This window comes from Perca flavescens, chromosome 7 (genome assembly GCF_004354835.1).
Source record: "Perca flavescens isolate YP-PL-M2 chromosome 7, PFLA_1.0, whole genome shotgun sequence".
Classification (NCBI taxonomy): domain Eukaryota; kingdom Metazoa; phylum Chordata; class Actinopteri; order Perciformes; family Percidae; genus Perca; species Perca flavescens.
The window spans coordinates 24,270,952-24,296,439 of NC_041337.1; the positions used below are offsets into that span (position 1 = coordinate 24,270,952).

General features: G+C 41.1%; 2 protein-coding genes across 4 annotated transcripts; one reads left to right on the forward strand and one right to left on the reverse strand.

Moving 5' to 3' along the window:
- Positions 1-393: 393 nt before the first annotated feature.
- Positions 394-15,883, reverse strand: mbd6 (methyl-CpG binding domain protein 6). Of its 2 annotated transcripts, none has more exons than XM_028582976.1 (13): positions 15,655-15,883; positions 14,462-14,686; positions 13,529-13,668; positions 11,662-11,764; positions 11,007-11,178; positions 7,686-10,094; positions 6,205-7,199; positions 5,353-5,461; positions 5,026-5,171; positions 3,867-4,625; positions 3,619-3,671; positions 3,324-3,390; positions 394-2,135 (listed from the first exon to the last, which is right to left on the reverse strand). In XM_028582976.1, the coding sequence occupies exons 3-13, from the start codon at positions 13,642-13,644 to the stop codon at positions 2,064-2,066; spliced, it is 5,001 nt and encodes a 1,666-aa protein (XP_028438777.1). In that variant the 5' UTR covers positions 13,645-13,668; positions 14,462-14,686; positions 15,655-15,883; the 3' UTR covers positions 394-2,063. The 2 variants fall into 2 exon arrangements, with proteins under 2 accessions (XP_028438777.1, XP_028438778.1); XM_028582977.1 differs by lacking the exon at positions 15,655-15,883 and adding an exon at positions 15,279-15,633.
- Positions 15,884-17,165: 1,282 nt separating this feature from the next.
- stac3 (SH3 and cysteine rich domain 3) lies at positions 17,166-24,144 on the forward strand. Of its 2 annotated transcripts, none has more exons than XM_028583124.1 (13): positions 17,166-17,459; positions 18,502-18,539; positions 19,015-19,093; positions 19,692-19,845; positions 19,966-20,063; positions 20,811-20,871; positions 21,040-21,137; positions 21,353-21,422; positions 21,680-21,729; positions 21,866-21,948; positions 22,240-22,291; positions 23,480-23,617; positions 23,778-24,144. In XM_028583124.1, the coding sequence occupies exons 2-13, from the start codon at positions 18,532-18,534 to the stop codon at positions 23,883-23,885; spliced, it is 999 nt and encodes a 332-aa protein (XP_028438925.1). In that variant the 5' UTR covers positions 17,166-17,459; positions 18,502-18,531; the 3' UTR covers positions 23,886-24,144. The 2 variants fall into 2 exon arrangements, with proteins under 2 accessions (XP_028438925.1, XP_028438927.1); XM_028583126.1 differs by having other exon boundaries at positions 17,457-17,542.
- The last annotated feature ends 1,344 nt before the right edge of the window (positions 24,145-25,488 follow it).

Below are 25,488 nucleotides of genomic sequence, written 5' to 3' on the forward strand. Positions count from 1 at the left end.
TATTCAGAATGAACTCATTAAGCTGCACAATCCCGTACTACATTTAAAAAATAAAAATGTAGTTGCCCCTGGATTTTATTGTCTCTAGACCAAACAGTTAAACCTCCAACTACAGTGAACGGTTACTGTAATTGTTGTTAACGGGACTTATGTGGAGTACACGGAGAACATATGTACATGTACACGTACACATGTAACAGCTTCCAATGTTATGCCCATGTTTAATATAATCCTTACCTAACAATGTGGGAGACTTAAAGGCAAATTCTCATAGCTATAAACTGCATCACAAAGTTTCTTACATCCTTTTCAGAAGAGAACTCAACACAAGGTACATTTTCTGTAAATAGTTTAATATTAAATAAAAAAAGACTCCCATATAAAAAAGAAAGCTACGGTCCACAATTTAATCGTCTTTTTAAACATAAGTATTGAAAGCAAGGGGTAGAATGAGAAAAATACTTAATTACAATTCCCAGAAAAATTCACAATTCATTGTTTTCTCTCTTGTCTCTTTCTCTAACAATATAAAATCAAAATAAAACACATTAACTGTACATATGTACAAATCTCTAAGTGTAGAAATTGCATAATTTGCTTTCTTTTTCACTTTTCTTTATTTTATTTTTTTTTTATTTTATTTTTTTTAAATACAGCAAGAGATGCCAGTACTCTTGGGGCAGGGCAGTGTGTGGAGGAGAGCTCAAACAGTGAGGAGACAGAGGGAAGATATTACTCCAAATCCACAGTAACACACGGACACAACAGATCCACGTACAGTAAGACGTCATCGCTCCCTGTGTTTTAGGTTTCCAGCCATTTTGTTCAACCAATGAAAGGACATACTGTACTGTACTTGGTATATACTCAGGATTCCGGCAAATATTCCATTTCAAAATGCAATACCTTTTCCAGACATTTATCTCATATCTGGGCAGTGAAAGTTTTGGTGGGTGTCAGATATTAAATAGTCTCCAACACACCACAGCTACATGTAATTCTTCAGAGCAACAAATGACAGTAAGTGGGTTGCCAAAATGTGACAAATGATGCTTACGGTTTTTCTGAATAGTACCACATTTGTTGTGGACCTTTCAAAACGATAAAAACTGGATGTTGTCAGGTTTACTTCATCCTAATGTGTTATGACACGTTTCAGAGTGGGTGTCCAAAAGAACTTCATTTTTTGTAATTGTTTTGCATTAAATTAATAGTGATGTACAAACCATTAAGGAACATCTCACAGGACATGAAGAATGATAAAACGGTGTTTTCTGTGTGGCCAGAGGTCGATGTAAAGTGATTCATGAAACCTGATACAGTGAACAACATAATTTCCTTGGCTTGTCCCATATAAAATATATTTTACACTGTGAAAGAAAAAAAGCTCAAGTCTGTTCCTTCTTATATTCTCTTACAGCACCTTCTGAAAACCCTTCAAAAACCTTTTTTTTTTTTTTTTACACAACCACTGTGTCTCTGCAAAGAACCCTTTATCTTACAAACAGACAGGGTCTCGTTTACTAGAATGAAAATAAATTCTACTAACGGTCGGACAGTGAGGGGCTCAGCAATAGCACTGTTGTCCAACATGCACTCAGACACATAAAAAGACACACACATCCACACTTTCAACAGAGAGCACAGTCAAGTAGTTGGGTTTCATCCTGACTCAGTTATACACTGATGAGAAGAAAACAGTGCTCTCATTCTAACACCAACCATAATTAACAGATATCTGATCACAATGTCAAGCAACCATTATTTTGTGAACTAGACCTAAGAGAAGTGAAAAAAGTATCCACAAAATGTCTCAAGTTTTTTCTCCCACTTTTTATAAATTAACATTTCAGACTAGATCTCTCTCCTATTTTTTTTTTCATAGTGGTTGCCATAACAATGGTTGACATGACAACGACATAATATTAGTGCAGTTGAATAAAAAAGAAAGAAAGGTCTAAACAGTGGTGAAGATGGTGGAGAGATTTGGGGGGGTTGGGGGGGGCAGCATCTGGCCACCTTTTGATTTGTGAAGAGCTCAGACTTACAACTCCCTCCACCATTTACTGCCTCTGGGACCTGGCGCCTCGTCGCCTCCTGCCGCGGACTGACCTCTCAGGCTTCAGCAGTGCTGTCTGGAGCAAGACAGAGAGAGAGAAACTACAGTCACATTGGCCTCATCTCCCTCCAGCCCCCCAGTGGTGGAGTGACTGTACCACCGCAGTCAGAACTGCACAATTATTCCCAGCATGGAACAAAAAGCTTTCTCTTCTTTAGCAAACCCTTCACAGGGTATTAAGAGTGCAGCGTCAGAGACAGAATACTGCGCCTTTAAACTTCCGATGTCTGATTCTAGCCTCTTCTGTTTTTAGCACCCTGCCTTTTGTGAGCTTGGAAGCAGCAGTTGAGATAACAATCTCACCACAAGGCCCATTTAAAAGTTTGTGTTTGGTTTTCTCACCTGCTGTTTCGAAAAATCAAGAATAAACTTTGACCCCTCCTCTTTTAGAAGTCCTAAAAAAAATTTTTTTTAAATTGAACATCAACAACTGCTGATGAAGCTCCTAAAACAACACAACTAATCGGACGTTGGGGTGAAATTGTTTTCTCAAATGCTGAGTTTTGCTCAATTCTTTTTCTTTTGAAAAGATTCTCTGACATTCTTTTAAATTGGTTTGTGCTATGCTGGAATTGCTGTGGTGTTTCTGCACACTTTGGACAAGCTAAGTAAAACACTTTAATTCACAGTTAGTTTAAATAAAGTGATCATATAAAGGAAATGGCAAAGCGGCCATTTGTTGATATGAAAATGAGTTAATTTGTAGCTTGTGGTACTCTAAATGCCAATGTCAGCATGCTAACATGCTCACTATAACAATGCTAACACGCTGATGCTTGTTTTTAGTGCTAATTAGCAAACTAAGTAAAGCTGAGGCTGATGAAACGTTTTGCAGGCATTTGGTCATAAAACAGTACTGAATAAATTCAAATTTTGACCTGATGATTCATCATGAAGGTGAACATGAATGTATGTACCACATTTCATAATAATCCATTCAATTGTTGTCAAGACATTTCACTCAAAATCCCAAATGTGAACCTTCTGGAGGTGCAAGAGGATCAGGTGCTAGCATGGCACAAAAAATCCAAGCTTTTGGAAAGTAACAGTAACTGTGTTAAATTGTTAAAAACTGGGGGGGGAAAGGTGGCTTGTCTGACTCAAAACAGTTTGATAATACTAGTGAGAGGTAATGAGGACAATCAGTGCTGCTAATAATGAAACCTATAGATATTTGAGTCACTGAGGGGGAGCTGGGTCTTACCGTAGCCTTGGTTTCCTCTAGTGTTGTAGCATCCATGTCTCTGAAATCCTCTAACACATTCTGTAGCCTGATACACAAAGCAAGAAACAAATGAATACTCAATACAGCACAATACAACCAAATAAACACGATAGAACAGTCGCTATGAAAAGTTCAGAAAAGGCATGTCTAATGCATGGATTCATTACAGTGCAAGGTCTTGAGGCTGGAACAACTTTTACTGGAAATTGATTCATCCAGGCGATTCCCTGTCTAGAGCATGTCTGACACATTAACGGTTAACAAGACAACTCACGTTTGTTTCCTTTTCCTTCCTCTTCTGGCTCCACCAGCTGCTCCGGCTTGATCCTTTGGAGGTAAAATCAGAAATCACAACAATAATGAAATCATCTACAGTTATCAGTGGTACATTCCTCTTTTTACAGTCTTTGGGCCATACCATATTCAATTCTGGTGTCTCAGCAGGATAATTATGCAGTCCCACTTTGTTAACATTAAATTTTGTTTATACATTTAAAGGAAACAGGAGACCCAGGCACTCACCCTTCCCTGTTCGGTGTGCAGCAATGTCCCAGCTGTCTCCTCGTTGGTCCTCCCACTGCATCCATCCCTGGGACTGAGGTACCCCACGTGGGGAAGATGCCCCTGCCTATCTACTCCTGCCTCCACATAGGGGCACACAGCCGCAGCAGGCCCAGTACAGTCTGTCTTAGCCTCCTCCAAGTATATGGATGGTAAAGGAGGCTCTGGGTGGGTATGGCCCTCTACCATAACCGGTTTCCTTTGTAAGGGTGACGTAGACCCATCCTCAGTGGGTTTGGGTGTCCCCTGGGCTGGGGAATGGGCTGCTGCCTCCAAGCTGAGTCGAGATAAGCATGGATTGCGGAGGGAACAGGCCCGACGTGGGCTGAGGGAGACTGGGGCACTTGCCTGGGGCAGAGTTGGGACAGGGGTATGGTGTTCCACAGGGAAAGAAACCGGTGGTAAGGCACAGAAGGGTGAAGTGGGGTCAGATGGCCCCATGTGGGCCCTGCCTTCCTGCTCTTTAGCACTGACTTGAAGGAAGGAGGTATAAATCGTGTCCATGAAAGAGGTGTAAGGATCAATGACAGACCTGCCCTCAGATACCCGCTGCTGGGGTGGGGTGTGTTCTTGGGCAGGCGCTAAAACAGGAGCTGGAACAGGACTGGGAACCACTTCGGGAGCCATCTGACAGGCTGGAATGTCTTCCTGTGGGGCAGGGCTTTGTGCTTCCTGCAATGTCATTGGCTTCTCTCCTTCTGAGGGTGGTGCAAGGTTTAGCTGGAGGAAAAAAAGGGAGAAAAAGTTGTGGCAATCAATAACTATCAAAGATAACTATCAAAACAATGAGTTTTTTCACTGGAGGCAAAATCATCCAAAAGCAAACTTTACACATTTCCTGTCATTAGGACTGTCAAAAATATGAATAGTTTAGTTTGAATGAATAGTTTGAATAATGTGCAAAAAGCACACGTTTGAATATATTTGAATATCTATTTTTGTGCATTACGTCCACAAGAGGGTAAACCAATTCAACGTGAGACATAACTACTTGTAATTTTGTTTCAAGATAAACATGTCTTTTAGAGACAGCTGATACAGCCTGCCGCTGAATGTTACCTGAATGTTTTATCCACTAAGCTGAATGTTTTATCCACTAAGCTACATGCCAGTTATCTACCTGTATGTTGTTGAGCAAGTTGATAGCTCCATCAGGACCCTGCAGCAGAGGCATGCCCAAAGCAGAGGTCTGGACTGGGGGTAGGAGGATGGAACCTGCTCCAATCCCCAACAAGTTGTGGAGGCCTGTGATGCCAGAAAGATCTCCTGCAAAGACACATTTCATAGATGCGCTGATATAATGGCTTTCTGCTACATAATGCCAGCAATGTTTAAAGTTTTAATACTGAGAACAATTGGTTGTTTTTGCTGGTATAATTTAATGTATTCTAACATACAGAGTTTAATCTTTAGAAAGAAGTGTTACACAAAGTGGCCACTGACTCACCTAATACAGCAGAGTTAAGCAAAGTAGGCAGTAACTGTTGGAGGATGGGGTTGTCCTTGCCTTGAAGAGACAGGGGGATGAGGGTGTCAACACCAGCATCAGTGGGTACCTGGAGAGTAGAGGACAGTAGAGGACAGAAGTGAAGCTCAGTTACTGAACTTAGTTACCACTGAACTGCACTTTATACTGCACTCTATTTTTATGGAGTGATTACTCTGTTTGTGTGTAGGTTTGTTTTTTATAGCTCTTTTATTAGTTTTTAAATATAACTTACTTTAACTTATAAGTATTTATTTTTGTTTTTATTAATTACCACTGATGAGAAACAACTTTTCATTTCTTCTGAATATCCAAGTAAGTAAGGGAAATGACAATAAAGTGAATTGAGTTAGAGTTTTAGGCAAAGTCCTTACGAAGAGTGATAAAAAAAGGAAAAGATGGGGTTTAAGAAATACAGAAAGACAAGACTCAAATGCAAAAAATAAAACTGTTTCCAAAACATGTGCATTAACATCTAAATTACATTAAGATATACAGGCTGTAACCAACCCAAAACAAACTATGTAGTTAAACTAAACTATGTAGGACCCCCTCGAAAACGAGATGCTACATCTCAAGGGGTTATTCCTAATAAAAGAATTTCCATAATAGTTTGAGGAGATCATTTAAAAACTCATTTAGAAGAAAAAACAAAAAACATCTTTTAAAAAGGAAAACAGTTTATGGTTTTAAAGAAAATAAGCAACTAACACAGGGGAAACAATGGAGCAGTTAAGGAAATGAGCTCAGGTTTTTCCTAGGGAAACAAGGAGGAGCTCAGAGGAAATAGCTATAGGAGATAGGGGAGCCTACCTGAGGTTGGGTATGTTGGGTTTGCTGTGCAGAAGCTAATTGGGTGTGGGGAGATGGGTGGAGTTCGGCAGAGCTCAGGGCAGCAGTGAGCAAGGCAGGGCTGAGGGGCAGGAAGGCTGCGTGGGAAGGAGGAAGAGAGGCAGGAAGGAGCAGAGACTGGAGCGCTTGGATAGAGCCCTCAGCTCCTGGAGGAATGGGGAGAAGGCTCTGGGCAACCTCCAAGAGCCCCGCGCCTGATAGGGTTGATGGATCCAGGAGGCCAGAGGTCTTATCCAGGGTGAGACCCTCCAATGTGGTGGGGATGTGTTGTGGCTGCTGGAGAGGAACTTCCAAGCTGACCTGGCTCAACTGACCCAGCCCAGATAGAGGTAACAAAGGTGTCTGCTGATGCCCGAGCAACAAGGAGGCCATAAGCAGAGCCTGAAGGCTAGGTTTTTCTGTTAGGCCTAAATCAGCTTCCTGTCCTGATGTAGGGGTTGAGGCGGGGGGTGGGAGCGGGTTTAGTAGGCCCAAAAGGCTCAGAGGCAGCTCCCCTTGGGCACCACTCAACAAGGGCAACAAGGGAAACAGAGAATTGTTGTTTATCTGTTGGTGCTTCTGTTGTTGATCCTGGTTTTGCTGCTGTGTCTCTTGTTGTTGCATCAGTAACTGCTGCTCTGCAAGAGTCTGTGGTGGTTGTGCATTGGCAGGGGGTATCTGCGCATGTTGCCCTCCCAGCCACAGCCCCCCTAGTGGCAATGAAGCCAGGACTGTAGGGTCCAGGAGGGATGGTAGACCTCCTGTGGATGACAGCAGCTGAAGCAGCTGCTCTTGGTTCATGAAGGGAAAGGCCTCTGCCAGAGGTAAGGGAGACGTTGAGTCGCCAACAGCTGAAGGTGTATGAGGACTGTGATTGTCCACGAGACGAGAGGAGAAATCGGGCCCGGGGCTCGTGTCTGCTGGAGGTTTGGTCGCTATGGAGATCTTCGGGTCCACACATCTAGGCTCCTCTGGCCCTATGGGACACATAAGTCATTTACATCTGCTCAGGCTGACTTATAAATCAGTAAACAAATTGTATACAAGGGGTCTTGAGCTGGGTGGTATGCAGTGTTTTACACAGAATTTAACTGTGGTGGTTGTTACTGGTACAGCATTGAGCGCAGATAGATTGCTGAAAAAAACAGCACTACATTTACAAGCTAGCAATAACACATCAATACACATGTGCAATCACACTGATTCAGAGCAACATTCATAAAGGGTGCAACCATGAGAAAACATTTGTACCCTTTGCCCTGAACCATTCTAAGAAATATAATCATCCGTTAAAGCCTGATTTAAAAAAAAGGTATAGCTCATGACTGCACACAGTTCATATATCTCGATGTCTACATAGGTACAATTTCAGTATATTGTAAAGATTACGTTAATATGCATTCAAAGTTAAGGTTTTATCTTCCAGACTAAAAAACACACTTCAGACTGAAAAATATTTTCACCTGCTGTTGGATTTTCTTGGGAAGACATCACAACATCAGTGGTACGATCGGAGGAGCTGCCCTCCCCCTGGGGTACAGTGGATGATGCTGCGAGAAGGGCCAGGACATGGTTGCTAAGGTCAAGAGGCTTCGGGGAGCTGGATATCGCCATAGAAACACTGCCTTGAGAATGACTCAAGTCCACCGATGTAGGTATGCTAATACTACTAATCTCCATTGCCTGCGGTGAGGCTTCCCGCAATGGTGCTTGGGAAACCGAGTCTATTGTAGGAATGTGATTTTCAGTCAGTTGATGCTTGTCTGAGGGAGTGGGGAACGTATGCTGCGATGGGCTGATGCTGTTGTGTAAAGCTAAATTTGAGTTGGGCAGCAGTGTAGAAGGAGAATGTCTCTGTAGAGGACTTGATTTAGTAGACTGAGGACGTGATTGAGACTGCACTGATCTGAAATGAGAGGAAGTGGGGGGAGGAGAAAGCGGCTGTAGCACCGAGGGTAAAAGATTAGTGTTACTGGTTCGGCACGGGGACCGAGTCTGTGGGTGCCTGACGTTAGAGTGAGGGGCGGGAGAAGAGGGTGACCGTCTGGGGCTCTGTTTATTAGTGTGTCCACCTCCTTCAATAGACACAGATCCTGGCTGAGCTGACGCAGAGTTCAATGCTGAGGCCTGTGCGTTCTGCACACTGAGCAGGTGTAACAGAGCAGACAGAGGCTGGGTTGGAGGGTCCAAGCCAAGAGGTGAATGTGTCGGGCCTGTAGTGAAATCCAGAGCCTCTGTTTGTCTCGGAGGCCTGGAAAGGTGTGCCATCTGTCGGGGAGCAGGGAGCCTTGGCATCTGCCCGGGGATGAGAGGATGATGGTTTTCTAACATGGCAGCATTCTGGTTCTGCACAGCTGAGGTAGAGGAGGAGTGCGAGGAGGAGGGGAACGAAGGGGATGAGGAGGATAGGTTGATAACTGTAGCAGAAACGGCGTCTCCTGGTGGGGTTTTACGCGGTCCATTAGTCAGCTGCTGGGTGTCTCTTAGCATGCTGAGCACTGTGGGAGATCGCCGCTGCCTCTTTCTGTGCGACGCACTGCGCTCTGCTGTGGGAGGCAGGTGGGGCAAGGAGGAAGCCAGGGACTGGGCCAGAGAGTGGGATGGAGGAAAAAGAACAGAGGAGGCTGCTGCAAGGGAAGGATGGGGAGGCCTAGTAGAAGCGTTGGAGGAGGGAGGGTGACTGTTATGTAAAGTGCTGTTTGTTACCTTTGATGACTGTTGCTGCTGTGCCTCTTTCGAGACCTCCAGAGAAGAGGGCAAGCTCACGGGGTGGCTGGCCACATTTGAGCTCGGGCCCTGGGTTATCTGGTTAGCCAGCTGAGCTTTGGCAGCTGCAGAGAGAAGGCTACTTGCAGGGAAAGAAGCTGGGTGTGGCAGCTTGACCTGATGGCTGTGGTGGTGGTTCAGAAATGGCCCCAGAGGTAAACTAGAAGTCCCTGCGGAGTTCAACCCAAAACCTGGTGGTCCTGTGCTAAGAATTGGACTCATGGCACTCTTTAAGGGCTTCGAGGAGAGAGCATTAGGGTTGCTACTGCTTTGGTTGGTCAGTAAGGAGGGGTTAGTAGGGATTAGGAGGTGGTGGTTATTAGTGCTGCTGTTGCCTGAGTTCTTAAACTGCTCCAAGATGTCTTCCAGCTTGTACTTGGGAAAGTGGGGGCTGGGATTTGGGGAGCCATGGAGAGGGGAGTGTGGAGAGGAAGAGGTGGATTTCCTCCTCTGAGGCAAGTTACTTCCCATCAGTCCACCTCCTGCTGCTGAGCCTCCTCCATGATCAGAGAGAGTGGAAGGAGAAGCTGACGGGTGGCGGGACCGCTGGTGAGGAGACGCACAGTTCATGTTATTGACAGAGGGAGAGGGAGAGCGAGAGAGGGGGGAGCCTCCCACAATGACACCATGAGGATGATGAGCGTGAGTCTGTGCTCCTCTTCCTCCACCACCCATGGCCATAGGGGAAGAGGGAGGAGGTGAAGAGAGGGGCCCGTGCCGAGGAGAACCTGGAGTCTCGGGGGTTTTGGGTGTTCTTTGACCTTGAGGTGTGGGGGTGCGGGGTGACCTCTGGGCAACGCTGTACGCTGGGAATGAGGAGGTGGAGGAGGAGGAGGAGACAAGAATAGGAGAAGGATGGGGAAGTCTTCTCAAAGCATCGAGGGGGTGGTGAGAGTGTGTGCTTGTGTGAAGGACAGGGGAGGAACCATTGTAAGGGTAAATAAAGTGGTAGGAGGATTTGGGGCTGGCACAGGGGTTTATGTGGATGTTGCTTTGGAGTCGAGCTGGGGCCAGATGGAGTTTGGGATGGTAAATGCCATGGTCCTCTTCTTCCCGCTCAACAAGTACTCGCTTTGAATTGCGGCTGTCCACTCCACTGCTCATCTCTGAAAGACACACAACACACCACACAAACACAATGGGTTAAGGGGAAGTCACTTTCATAAAACGGTATTGCATACAGTCTATGAACTGAATACTGAAAATTAAACTTCTGCCATATCCAAGCGCTCAGGAGGAGAATTTGGAGGTTTGATTTTGATGATTGAGGTAATTGGAAAAAATCCTACTCCTGCCCACTCCTGTGGTGATTCTGATCACATACCATAAAAATGTTTTTCTATTAAACATCTGTCGGGCCCTTACCACAGGGAAATAAGAAATTTAGCTGTTTCAGTTCCTACTGCTTTAAGTAAAATCAATAAAAGTCCATCTAAACATGGACATCGATCATGTCAGTTTCTCTGATAACTAATGTAGATTCCTATATAAACAGACACAAACCAAATGGTAAAACGGAAGACGTCAGAAAGAGAAAGGAAATGGGAGGGGAAGCATGTGGTTTACTGGAGGACAATGTATTTACAGTACATGTGTGGTTAAGCCCAATAATAAAAGCCTCTCAGACTTTCATAAATTAAATTCCATCTCTACTTCATCCCACAATGATGATTATACTGACAAAGCGCTCCCACACAGAGTAAATTTGTGTTGGGTCCTGGGGAACCTGCAAGATCATAGTCCAATTGCAGCCCTCTTACATGAGGTGAGTACTGCACACACAGCACACTCAAATCAATATAAACATGTGGTGTTTTTTGTTATAATCTAACACACATAAACTAGAGAAACCTTACAAATTAATAATGATGCTGATCAGCATCCATTAAGTGAATCTGTAGAAATGAGTATAGAAAAGCTATTTTAATAGCTTTTTTATGTATTATGTATATATTTTTACACACTGTTTGATAGTACACAGGTACAAGAGTAGCATGTCTCAGTGCTTCAAAATGTACCTGGATGATGAAGGTTGGCAAAGGGCAGCTGTGAGGCCTGCATACTCCGACACAGAGCAGCCATCGCCACCACTTTCCTGCGGTGGTTACACAGTTTGGTCATGTCTTGCTCTGCTTTGCCTAATGGCTGGATGTGCTGCTCCACCTTCACTCCCACAGTGAAGTTGAAAACCTGATACCAGATAAAGGAGGATCGGACAGAATTTAGATAGGACTCTTTGCATAACATTTCATCAAAACTAGTTGGGTATTTTACACTCATAATAGGCATAGTCCCACAAGGATCATTGCTTATTGCAGACTCTCTGCACTCACATTTTTATGATGAAAAGGTTAGCCATGATTCCACACAGTTGTGGAGTTAGTGAAAAGTTATATTAATTTAACACATTTTACAATTTCTCTATGCAAACATGTCTGTTATTAGAAGCTAGTTTAAGTCGTGTTGTCGATAGCAATATCAAAACAGCATGCATTGATATCCTCAGTGTGTGAAAAAAAGGTTTTAAGAAATTATAAGATCATGGCCATGCTGTTAAAATATGTGTACAATGTCACAGAGTTACTAAATCTTAAAACCCTATAATGGGTGTATTTTGTCTTTATTGCCCAGGCAGACAGACAAACAAATTTAAAACGTATAGACCGGCTTTACCTTATGGATGATGAGTGGACACTCAAGACCACATTTGCAGGTGCCATCAGTCAACAGATAGGTCTTGACCTCGTCCAGAGATGATAGGGCAGTACCACTGGGACTATAGACAGAAGACAGAGACAAACTGTAACAGAAAACTCAAAGCACACTGAAAAAATATGAACACATATGTTTAAAGCCCATCAAAGTTCTAAGTTGCAAAGTTGAACATACCTAAAGATCTCATGAATGAAATCTTATGGAGATTTGAACAATTCAGGCACTCCTACAAGGCTACGTATAGAAACTGAAAGATGTAGGGTTTAACAGTGAAAACACACCGGGCGCGTAAACTTCACATATAGCCGCATAGCACAGGGAGGGACGGACCGAACACACACACACACAGAGAGAGAGAGAGAGAGAGAGAGAGAGAGAGAGAGAGAGAGAGAGAGAGAGAGAGAGAGAGAACCCCACTGGCAGCTAAATATGTATCTGCCTGCCACAACCTGAGGGACTCACTACTATAAGATCCCAACATTACACATTGGTTTAGGATTGTACAGTCATTATATTGTACAAAACTGTTAAGTATTACATTGTGTTATGTAATTGCTTTGTAATGTAGTATGTTGTATAACTATCAGTGCATATATGTGTATAGAATATGTGACAATATGTGATTAGTGTATTTATTTAATATGTACTATATATGTATTTTCTGTAAACTGCTTTGGCAACAACATGTTTTCTTTGTTCATGCCAATAAAGCAAATTGAATTGAGAGAGAGAGAGAGAGAGAGAGAGAGCGCTGTGACCAGCACACAGGCATAATCAGACATACAGTATGTAATGCAACTCCCAAACAATCAGCATCCATAAATATTTGAATGCAGTCACAGCCCCCTGTCTCCATGTCCTGCTTTTAAATCTTTTTGGCTTGACCCAACTTTAGTGACATATACATACACACATATTTTGTATGTATGTGTAGATCTATCTATCTATCTATCTATCTATCTATCTATCTATCTATCACACTCACACACACACTATACAATCAAGCTTCTCTTCATTTGACTGGCTTGAAAAAAAACCTGACTTTCTTCAGATGGTTAGGGGCCCTAAGCAATTTCATATTTCACACACTTTCATTTTGAGCAAGATCCAAACCACTGTTCAATGAAAAATGTGTATTAAATCAAATTGAATTAAACTATTCCGATCTGAGCCAGCCAAGGAAAATAAGGGAAATGAAAGTCTTTATTAGAAAGAAAAAAAATACTGCATCTTGCATGCAAATTTCTCAAACAAACCCACAGAAGCCACAGTCTTCTTTGCCGGTAATATCCCTCCAAATATGTTGGCAAAGCCAGCATTCCTATTTCTTCAGAACAAATGATACACACATTCATGCATGTATACTTTCATATTTACCTTGCACAGCAGCTGGATTCTCGCAAAATCACGAGATCATGCGAGAATCGCAGGAACACATATCACACGAAAATCCATCTTGTCAGGCTTCAAGTAATATGTTTGTGTCCGCAGAGCAGCGGACCGAACCAATCAGCACCCTGTGAGGAGTTACTGGCAGCTACGGCCGTGGTTTAGGTGTGTGTGACGGCTGCCACTGTTTGTTCAAAACAACAATGGCGAACGTGATAGACAGATGGTTCATCCAATCACTTGGCAGGTATTTTTTGAAAGCGCCTGCCCTTTCCCAAACAGTTTCCAATCACGGCTTCTCAGATGGTTCTGTTAACAAACCATCTGGCGCGTCACGTTAAATTTTTATACCTTCACATTAAAATCTTTTCTCCAAAGATTAATAAACATCAGCAATAAGTCTGCATATGCTAGCTGTTCAACTGAACCAACGCACCTGACATAGATCACCTGCCCGCCCTCCACTCTCCTCTGCCAGCCGATGGGGACGTGTATTGCAGTGGTGTGGACCCCATCCTTGTCCCCACTGACAGTCTCAGTGCCTCCCATCATTTTGTAGCTGCGGCCTGCCAGCACCTTGGAATAGCAGCAAAGTGTTGATACAGCTTTCTTTAATCCCATAAAATTAAGTTACACTTGTTTAAAGGCATACTACAGCATCAGTAGTATTCAAAACTGAATTTACTATTGTAAATGTATAGTCTGTATCACAGTTCAATATATTTTGGAATGCCAGCTTACCAGAGCTTTAAAACAGTCAAGTTGAGTTTTTTTGTACGGCCCAAAATCAGCAAAGGCTCACAATCGAGCTGAATTCTTTTAAAAATGTACGTATGCATGTAGTTGTATGTGGTTTGTTGTGCCTCTCTGTGAGTCACTAAATAAGTAAACACATGCATGCATAAAATAGATGAAGGAATGTCTCTGTGGTGAAGTCTTTGGGATATCAGTGTTTTTTAACCTGCATGCCAATTGTGTAGGCCACATCCATCTGATTACACAACACCAAATGTCAACGTCATACATCAAATATTACAAAATGTAACCTTGGCACCATGATGACATCAGCCTAATTTTTATGAAGAACGCTATACAATAAGGGCTGCCAATTAAATGGATTGCACGTTTTTAAAGTCAATTACTGAAAGTGTACTTTTTAGCTGTCCTTTATGTGCCCAAAAAGGTCTGTCAAAGTGCTCAACATTTACTTTACTCATTTGTGTGTGCTCCCTACAATTCCAGCGTCTAATTAATGTAAAAACATAAACATATCACCACTGGGTGTGGCCAAGACAAAAAGAAAAACGTTTTGGTTTGCTGTCAAGGTTAAGTAATATAAAATAGAATAAATGAAGCACATTTAGCATACCTTGTCATCTTTGAGAAGCCAGGATCTGTTTTGGCTAGGGTATCCACTGTCCAATGTACATGCTGGTAGGTTAGAAGCACACAGACTGCCAGTAAAATCTGACTTGATGCCCAAACACCTGGACTTTCCACAACTTTGAAGCAAATCCTCAAATAAGATGATAACTCCTGCAGATGTATTTGTTGAGTTTACATCAGAGTAGGGTCTTGGATGAAGATGGAGAGCCTGCAAAGAAAGGTGGAGGTGGATTATGTAATCTGACAGGGACAACCAGGGTAAATTATTCATGTAACAAACCATTTCCTGCAGTTAATGTGTTCCAAGCGTATTTCCAAAAATGATTACATCAGATGCATTACTCTTCCATTACTCTCAAAAAGAATACAACTTCAGAGCAAGCTGCGGCTACTTTGAAGTGGGAGGGTGTGTTTGGATAGGCCCGTGGTTTACTGGATGTTTAGCTAAAATATAAGCAGCTGCCTTTCCAACAAACAACATACAAGCTAACGTGCTTGCAACATGAAAAGAACTTGAAATACAATCTTGATGGAAGTCGTAGTTGAGATTAAGTCAACATATCTGCAGTGTGCAGCACTCTCACCAACTTAAACGACTGATAACGGCAGGCTAGCAGCTAGGCTAACAGCTAAGCTAGCAAGCTACCCTACTTTGTACTATGTTGTCGTGACAGCTGTCAGGCGCACAAAACAATCCGATGTAAAAGTCTTGCTTCTTAGCTACGGTTACAAGAAACGAGCCAGACGCAATACTGCTTCGCAGAAAACCTCCATGAATTTGATCACCAGATTGCACTTACTTATTGACAGCCGTTCGCCAACATTGGTAACGTTAGCAGGACCTATGAACCTGTCTCTGCGCGTCAAGCTCTCTGTGTTGGCCAAGTTTTGGATACTCGCTTTTCTGGCTCGCGGGAGAATCAAGAGTTAGCTGTCAAGCTAACGGACTAGCCAGATAATGTTTTGAAAACGGCCGATACATTAATAATTAACTGTAAAAAGAACAATTCCATCATTCAAAACGCGTATTGGTGCGGTCAATCAGCTCACAGCGTTTATGCAACGTCTGCCATTCCGATTTAAAAACAAAGGGCAATAACGCTTCATTTTACTGCGCCTGGTATCTCGGGGCTAACGCTATCAGCTAGGCTAGCAGAGCTAACTGGCTGAATTTACTTGATTGTGGAGTGTCCCAACAAGACTGAAGGATGTCCCGCTCCCGGTGCACAGTTATCCGGCCGTTGCTTTGGTCTCTGCTCTCCTAAACCGTCTAGCATTCAGATGTATTCCGACAACCATAGCGATCCATGTAATCCCAAATTCACAGTTTCCCACTGTTTTTTTTTTTTTTTTTTTTCTTACAGATTCCGAGCAAAAAAATAATGGAGTTTTCTGTCGGGCATGCGCATTCAGCGCTCAGGGAGTATTGTACCCGACATGCAACGGGACCTTTGTAGTGTTCCAGACAGACATCAGTGCGGAGCTCCTTGATAGAGGACATGATAATGAGAATAATAATAGGCCCGTGGTACATGTCTGCAGTTCACAATAATGGACTAATGAACACCTGTCTACGCTGAATTGTAGCCCAGATAACATAGCTATCGTTTATCAAGATACAGACATTAAATGTTAGTTAAAAATGTAGGCCTATTTCAATGTGTACAATGTATTAATGTATATCACATTAGGCTCTATATGCCTACTCCTGCTCAGAGGGCCCTTTCATTCTCTGTTTGCTCTAAATAATCCTTCCATGCATAGACTACCTTCTTATAGTGATGCAATATAGAAATGTCTGTCAAGGCAGTAAAGTTATTGCCTTGTTTGTGTGTTTGGTGTTGTCTGTGATTAACATATTTCAGAAAGCATACACTGATTGTAGTAAAGATGGAAATAAGCAACCTAATAAAGCAGGTAACTGCCCTGGGGCCCCAGACCCTCAGGGGGCCCAAAGGCTCCAGGTTCACCACATGGTAATTAGTGTGTGGTAATTAGATTAATTACGAATTAGTTTGGTAATACTGTATGCACCATTAAAGCACAATATAAACTGAAATGATGAAGGCTTTATGGTGACATCTGAATCATTACTCTTGTAGTGGGGCCCTCAAGATTATGAGTTAAAAAGTAGCCTTTATTTATTCAGTTTCAGGCTTGCATGGTGTTAGTTCCAAATATATATTTGTGCCTTATAAGTTACCAAAATGTAGGCTAATACATATACACTGCACAGGAAGTGGGGAAAGGGGGTGGTCAGAGGCCCACAGCTCAAGTTTACCCCGAGATGGTTATTCTGGCCCTGAGTTTGGTGACCTGATGTTACCTATAGCACCTCCACCAGGACAAACCTTTTATTTTCAGGTGAACCATCAAAACACACATTTGCGGTGCACTTTCATGCTCCAAACATGAGCATGGTTTTTGAGACCCCATGACCCACCTCTGAAAACCTCCACCATCAGGGTCCCTGTGACTTAATCAACTGTCCTGTTATCTGCTGTGAAAAGTGATGTGAACTATCAGCTAAAATGTTTAATAATAAAAGGTGACACACAGGTTTGTGTATTGTTCTTGGTCTCCAAGGGATAAAAGGACAAGGACCATGAGCAGCATGAAGACAGAGGGAGAGAAGGTATCTGATTTCCCCTCGTCATCGGTGGTCACTCTGAGGTCCACAGCTGTTGCAAACAGTCAGCTTGACACATGAGTGCTCAGCCTAGCACGCACACAAACACACATACAAACACACACACAAAAGCATAGATAAGTATGTAAGTATACAGACATATGCATCACACCCCAGCCTAAAATCCTTTTGGAAATCACCGAAAGATGCTACAGAGGGAATAGAGAAAAGGCCCAGACTGTGCGAGTGTTGACACATAATTCAGGGCGCCTGAAGTGAGGAGACAAGTTGTTCGGCTGGTTTGTCAGACTCAGACCCACTGGTCGTCCAGCTCTCCAGTCATCGGCAGCAGGTAAAGGACTCACCCAAAGACAGATTAACCCACACTCTGAATGTTGTCATTTCTTCTCTGAGCCGCGTGAATTTTGACAAAAGGTATGTTCAGTTTGAAGTTTTGAGTTATCCCATTACAAAATATATTTGCACGACAAAAGCATGTACATCAGTTTATATCATTTAATATCAGTAATGCAGTAAAATAAAGCTGTGAAATACTATAGGTGAATAAATGCAGTATTAAGAACGTTTTGCCAAATCACAAAGACAGATTTTTACTGCTGTCATACTTTCGAGAATTTTGCTCTTCTTGTCCTGACTGACAGAGGCACCCAAATTTAGCTGTGATGAGATTGAATTTCACAACCCTAGAATAGTTTGGGTCAAGCAGACAAGTACACTCACAGTTTGTGTGTCTGCGAGTGTATACATTAAACTTTTTTGGTAATACAGACACAAGAATATATCTATAAAAAAAGAATATATCTATTTATGTATATCTGTGTGAGCTGTGTTTCAAACAACTGTTTGTGCTAATCTAGTTTCCACATAACAAACAACACGTATAATTCCACTGTGTATTTTTTTTTTAAATCATTATCCTCTTATAGAAGATACAAGATAAAGATAAAACACTGGGTGCCATGTGAAGGCCAACATTTATACATGACAATTATAAATGCTAATTAAATCTTACTTCATTCAGTTGTGTCCATATGAACATTTTAAATATGCACATATGGCTTGTGGTACGTGTTGATTTTACCAACCATGCCATACAGTTGACATAGTTAAAAAAAAGCACTGTATTTGAGGTTAAAGAGAAACAAGACAGACGTTTAGTTCTTTAATAAATTGCTTGTTTTTTTCCATTTTTTCCCCCACTAGGGCAAATAGAGTACACAACCTACTAAAACATTTTAAACTGCTTCAAAAACATCTAAGATAAGATCATCTTTAGCCATGTATTCCTATCATTAATCTGCATTACTTTTTGCAAAACTCTTCACAATTATTTGCTTTAGAAAAAAGTAATAAATATGTATTTATCTTTGTAGGTGGGGCAGTACTGACATCCACCAAACATCATGGACCAGTGAGTATTTCCTGAAATCAGTCCAATTACCTCTACAATATGAATATATTGCTTGCTCTACTTTACCTGCCTGCACCTCTTCACCACAAAAACACGCATGCAGCACAAACCCCTCCTAAACAATAATGATAAAGAAGCTCCATGTTCATTTGAGAAAATGTGCCAGAAATAATAATAAATAACACTCAACTATTTTGAGGTGGAATGGCAATTTGATATCGGCACAAAGCATGTCGGTTACATTAGGTCACTCTATGAGATTGTACTGTGAAAACCTTCTAACCCCATCTTTGGCTATTTTTATGTTCACATGTCCTGTTTAAGTGTTACATGTTTAAAAACCGAGAAAAAAAGTTAACACGTAGAGAGCCAAACTTTTCACATGAAGGTAATGAATGTAGCAGCATTCATGATTTGATGGCTCATGGCTTCGTATTTTTTTCTTTGTGTGTGTGTGTGTGTGTGTGTGTGTCAGGGAGGAAGACAAAAACTCTGTGGATTTCCATGACAACCCTCCAGCTCCTGACAACGTAGTTAGAGAGGACGGAGACACAGTGAGTGACAGGACCATGTCAACCCCCCCACTGTTAGCAGTACCATTCCCGGGTTGGTTTAAAATAGTCACCAGCTGCAACAGGAACGCAGTGCAGCGTCACCGGAAAAAAATGAGCCTTGGCTTAAGTGTTTCTGTCTTTTATCCCCTGTGGGATAAAGTAACGCTGCTGGCTGATCTGTGAGGGACGACTACTGTTAGAAGACACAAAAAAGTAAAAGATGAAGCAAATCTTGTTAAATATCACATAACATAAGTGACTGTGAGTGTGAGTGCACATCCTTAGAATACTTCACCGCAGTTATGGTTAAATCCAATATAAGTCACTTTAAAAAAAGATGCACAATTCAATGGCAGTCCTCTTCAGAACAGACTTTTCCACAGAAATAATACTGACTCTGGACTGGTCATTTGTTTTGGTGGGTACATTATTTTTTAAACCAACCATTTTTATAGAAGAAAACAACTTTGACTCTTAATCACTGTCCAGTTTTAATCAAATTCTTTCCCCTTGCAGGCAATGCTTCCCTGGAATCATAAACACTTTGCCCTTGTATTGTGTTTATTAAATGACTGAGATATGTCCTTTGTGTGTCCAGGTCTATTTCATATATGACGAGGAGGTGGAGGTGGAGGAGAAGGAACCAGAACCTCCTCCTCCTGTTGTCCGAATCAACGACAAACCCCACAAGTTCAAGGACCACTACTGCAAAAAACCCAAGTTCTGTGACGTCTGTGCTCGCATGATAGTCTGTATGTATTTGAAATCATACTTTCTTATATATGTGTGTATGTATATATATAAATTGTGTATATATAGTATACATGTTTTCTACATATAATTTTAAATTTCGGTTGCTGTTCATTTTTCAGTGAACAACAAGTTTGCTCTGAGGTGTAAAAACTGCAAGACCAACATCCACCACTCATGTCAGTCCTATGTCGAGTTCCAGAAGTGCTTTGGCAAAATTGTGAGTCCTGGTCCTTCTGCTCTCATGTTCTATATAAAACAACAATGTACTGTATCCAGACCAGGGGTCTTCAATGTTTTTAGGCCATGGCTCCCTCAGCTGATAAAGAGATGGAGCAGGGACCTCTTACCATTTCTATATATGTATGAGTTGCAAATTAATCTGAGCCTACAACAACGTGTGAGGCGGCCTAAGGCCTTTACACAAACCTTTTTATGGTGCATACATTACTAAGCTATTAAAATAATAATTATTATTAATAATTAATAATTATTAAAAAATATTCATATATTTATACATCATATTTTAATGTGAACATGTGGCACAGTGAATCCTTAAGCTTACCTGTATCTGTGGCTGGCTACCTTATGGCTACGTTATGGCTACTATTATCTACCTATAGGCTAGTAAGCCTCTCATAAATGTTGTGTAAATTTAAAAAAAAAGATTTATCTATACAAAATAATATGTTGGATTCATGGTAATGTATATTTTCAGACATATACATATATATGTTTGTTTGTTTTTTTAACTATCTAACAGTAATTTGGTGTTCCCCCTGCAGCAACTCTGAGGATCCCCTAGGGGTCCCGTACCCCCTGTTGAAAATCTCTGATCTAGACAATAGTACAGTAGAACACTAAAATGTATGCAGATTCCCATGACTTTACCCTTGGTGAGTCATATATTCATAACTAAAGTAGCTGGAAATAGTGAAACTTGATTTGCTCTATTTGTTTCCTGTAGCCACCTGGCTTCAGACGGGCCTACAGCTCCCCGCTGTACAGCAGTGATATACCAGATCCAAGTGAGTCCACTGAATGACAATATGCCTCATGTATATCTAGGTTTCTTAACTTTTTTATCTATAGATTTATTGTTCGTGAAAGAGTACAGCCTATTTGTGATAAAGTGTATAATCTAATTAGCAGTACTATAATTAAATTTTCTGGCTAACTACTCTGTCTGCAACCAGACAACCCGAACCGGAATGACCCAGTCTTCGACACCCTGCGTGTCGGTGTCATCATGGCAAATAAGGAGCGCAAAAAGAATGAAAATGACAAGAAAAATGTGAGTGTACAATAAAGTTGTTATCAAACGGCAAAGCCTAAAATCCTCAGATAATGTTTTTAAGTCATTCATTAAATTTGCCTCACACCAGTAGAGGAAATTGGTGAAGCATGAATACCATACCATAACGGTATTAAAGCAGATATATATTGTTTAGAAAGAATATAAAATATGACATTTGTGTACGGTTCTGATTAACAATGTTTTCCCCCTAGCTGATGGTGATGATGGAGGAAGAAGAAGAGGAAAACCAACGACCCAAAGAGAACGAGGAGGGAGGAGAAGGTACAAAGAAAATATGATTGTTAGAAGTTCTCTGACTACACTAGTTGTGGTTATAGGAATAACAATGTTTGCACATTTTTCATGGAATTCATAAACATTTTAAAAACTTCACAAAATGTATTTTCTTTAAAGTGCAAAAAAAACATAAAAATGTCCCAAATTCAACAAGGATGTTACGTACCCAAAATAGTGAAGATAACATAAGTGGATATAAAACATAAGCAAGAAATGTGTTGATTACTCTGATGTTCTTACAGGGAAGCCTGATGATAAGAAGGAGAAAGGAGGAGACAAAGCAGATGACAAAGTAAGAAAAAATGTTCAGTTGTACTCTCAAGCAGCTACTAAAAGTATTGCTTCTATCCACCAGCTTTAATACAGTACATGTGTTTGTTATACGTCAGTTGTCATATGCAGTAGCATCTGTGCTGTTTTGTCAACAGAGTAAAGGTACATTCTCCCAGACCCACTATTACCTGGCTCTCTACCGCTTCAAGGCCATAGAGAAAGACGATCTTGACTTCCAGTACGTTTGAAAGATGCAAATATTTCCCAACATGCAGAAGCCATACTACGTGCAGTATAAAGCATTTTTTATTCAATTAAACCTACCTCAATGTTCACTACACTACACTTTTTATATCCAAATGTAATTGTTAAAAGACATTTATGTTTATTATGCGTGCGTGCGTGCGTGCATGCGTGCTTGCGTGCGTGCGTGCGTGCGTGCGTGCGTGTGTGCGTGTGTGTGTGCGTGTGTGTGTGCGTGTGTGTGTGTGTGTGTGTGTGTGTGTGTGCGTGTGCGTGTGTGTATTAGCCCTGGTGATCGTATCACAGTACTGGATGACTCCAATGAAGAGTGGTGGAGGGTGAGTTCTTTTACTTCAATTTAATTTTATTTATAGTATCAAATCATAATAAGAGTTATCTCAAGACACTTTACAGATAGAGTAGGTCTAGACCACACTCTATAATTTACAAAGACCCAACAATTCCAATAATTCCCCCAAGAGCAAGCATTTAGTGCAACAGTGGCGAGGAAAAACTTCATTTTAGAGAAAACTCGGACAGCAAGCTCTTGGTGGGCGGTTGTCTGCCGGTGCTGGTTGGGGGTACGATGACTATGACTAGAAATAGTGGTTTTAGTAGTTCGTGGTGTAGCAGGGCACTGCAGTGCGCCGAGCAGGACCACGGCAGAAGCTGCAACCATGATTTAGGTGCCATACTAATCCAAGGAAAACTGTGAGGCGAGAAACATAAAGACACCGGGGAATAAGTTCCCCAGAGCTAAGTTAGTAACAAGCATCTCTGGGGCATGAGTGTACAGATGGAAAGAGAGAGGAGCTCTGTGTGTCAAAGGAAGTCCCCCAGCAGTCTAAAACTGTAACAGCATAACTAAGACCTGGTCCGAGGCAAACCTGAGCCAACTCTGTAAGGGTTGGTAGATGAATCTGACGACTATGAGGAGAAGCAGAGAAGAGATTTAATTTTTCCTCGGGTCAAATTTGACTTTTCAAAGTTTCTATATCAGAAATTTGGGTTTCTTTCAACCGAATTGCCCAGAAATAACATGGATAGTTACATACAACGCTCTTCACAAGTGAAATTAAGGATCAGATCTCTACATTTATTGAATTGTGAGTGTTGTATTAAAACTTTGACATATCTGTGATTATCCATTACCTTCATTCCTCTGATCTTAACCATTAGTCCAAATCATTCATCATCGCTTCTTTTTTCTTACACAAAAATTAGGTATCATTTCATATAAATGAAAAAAATAAGTGTAAAACTAGTGTAAATGAGTTAGTTCTAGTGGTGAAGATACTGGTGGTAATGGAAAAAAAATAGTGCCAAAAACGTTGAAATAAGCAAGCAAAACGTGAAAAAAGCATCAAAATAAAAGTGTTAATTTTGACCCAGGAGGACTACACAAGGGTTAAACCCTTTAAATGTGCTGTTTCAGTTTTATGGTAAACCAGTTTCAGTCGTGTCCCTTTTTTCATTCTCCTTTTCTGTAGAGAATGAACTCAAAGTCTGTTCACTCTCTATTTCAGGGAAAGATGGGGGACAAGTCGGGCTACTTCCCCACCAACTACCTCATAAAAGTGCGTGCATCAGAAAGAGTTTTTAAGGTGTTACGTTCCTTCGTAGGGAACAGAGAGATGGGACAAATCACACTCAAGAAAGATCAGGTAACTGCACTAATGTGTTTAAGTGTGTTTGTGTGTTTTGCTAAACTTGTTAATGTTTTACTGACAAAATAACTGTTACAACGGTTGTAGTATCAACACATACAGTACAATTGGTGCATGGTGAATCAATTAATCTGCTGTTGTCACTCTGTGTTTTCAGATTGTGGTGAAGAAAGGAGACGAGAAAGGCGGCTACTTGAAGGTCAGCACTGGACGCAAGCTGGGCTACTTCCCTGCTGATCTGCTGGAGGAGATCACTGTGACATAAAAAGCACAACATGCAATGAAAGAGCCTGCAACACACTTTAAACAGGGGAAAAGATTGGAGACATCACTGTTCAGAAGATCCTCCTGATCTTTTCTATATTTGTTACCCAAAACAAAATATCAAAATGAGCTCTTTTTGTGTCTGTCACAGCAGAAATGTATTTCCTGTGATGTATCTGTGACTTTGACACAAAGTGAAGCATGAGAAAGGAGAGAATAATGATTCATACGTACATTAAAATATTTGTAAGAGGCAATCAGGTGATGTATTGGCTTTGTCGTGACTAGCATGGTAAAAACAAAGGTCAGATCCTTTAAGTTATTACAGCGATTATAGCAAGCATAAAGGAGATCCATTGATACAACCTGGAGAGCTTGAAAGAGGTCATAAATGAATGCATTATTGATATGAAGTCAGACAATTAACAAATGCTTGATATAAGATTCAATTATATATTTCTAAATCAATTTGACAAAGTGGACAAAGAGAGTTCATGTTACATCTCACAGCAGATTATTTAAGTTTGGCCATAACAAAACCTCTGAGTACCCTTCATTGTACTTTCAGGCTAATGAACCAATTCCACTGCTCATTTAGGTATGATCCGACTCAAACATTTTGTTTGGTTATAATTTATGTTTTAAAAAATATTATTATATAAGTATTTTAATGATAGTTATTATTGTCTAATAAAATATCTAAAGACTTGTTTGTTGCCATTTTCAAGGCTCTCTGGGTCCTTTATAGTTACTTATAAATACTCTAGGGTCCAAAGCCATTTCAACATGTACATTATGTTAACAAAAAGAGTGAACAGTGCAAAGACAATTTCCTAGATTGAGCTTGTACAAAATTTCACGTTAACCTGACAAACTGAAGAAAGGCTATATGAAAACAAATTGTGTATAAAAACAGAAATACTGCTCAGAATGGTCTCAAATATTTGCACTATTTGCTGCTAATAAAATAAGCTTGAATTGCCCGAAGTTTAAATGTCTCAAAAATTAAACCTGAAGTGCACTTAAAAACCTCCTGTGAAACTTCCTTTAACATGTTTCCAAAAAGGCAATGTGGTATTCAGAGGGGCCTCTCTTGATGTGCTGTAGTTAGTAGCACTTGTTACTGTTGCTGCTAAAGTTATCCATAGCTTACAATGGTGTTTTAACTCACATCACATCCTGTATTTATGTTAAGACTGGCAGCTGCAATCCAGTTAAAATTGAGTTTGAAGTTGGAGTGGGATTATCAACTCTGGGCAGAAAAAAATCATGTGACCCAGCAGCAAATATGTTTCTAAATAAAATGCATCAAAATAGCCTACTGTATATCTTTCCTCCATACTCTCATTGACATCTGCTTCCTCCCTCAATGTTCCCCAAATTTAATGACAGCTAAGGATTCAAAGAGAATCCAGGAACAATACAGAAAACAACAACATACAATCTTCACAATTTTTTATTGCAACTTGATTACCAAAATATATATATGCTACATAGTGGTGAGTGTAAAATACAATAACTTTCATCTAAAAGGAAACTAAAGACTACAGATCCAGCTTTACTCATACATTTTGCCTTACTCATGTCAGTTTCAAGGTTTGAAC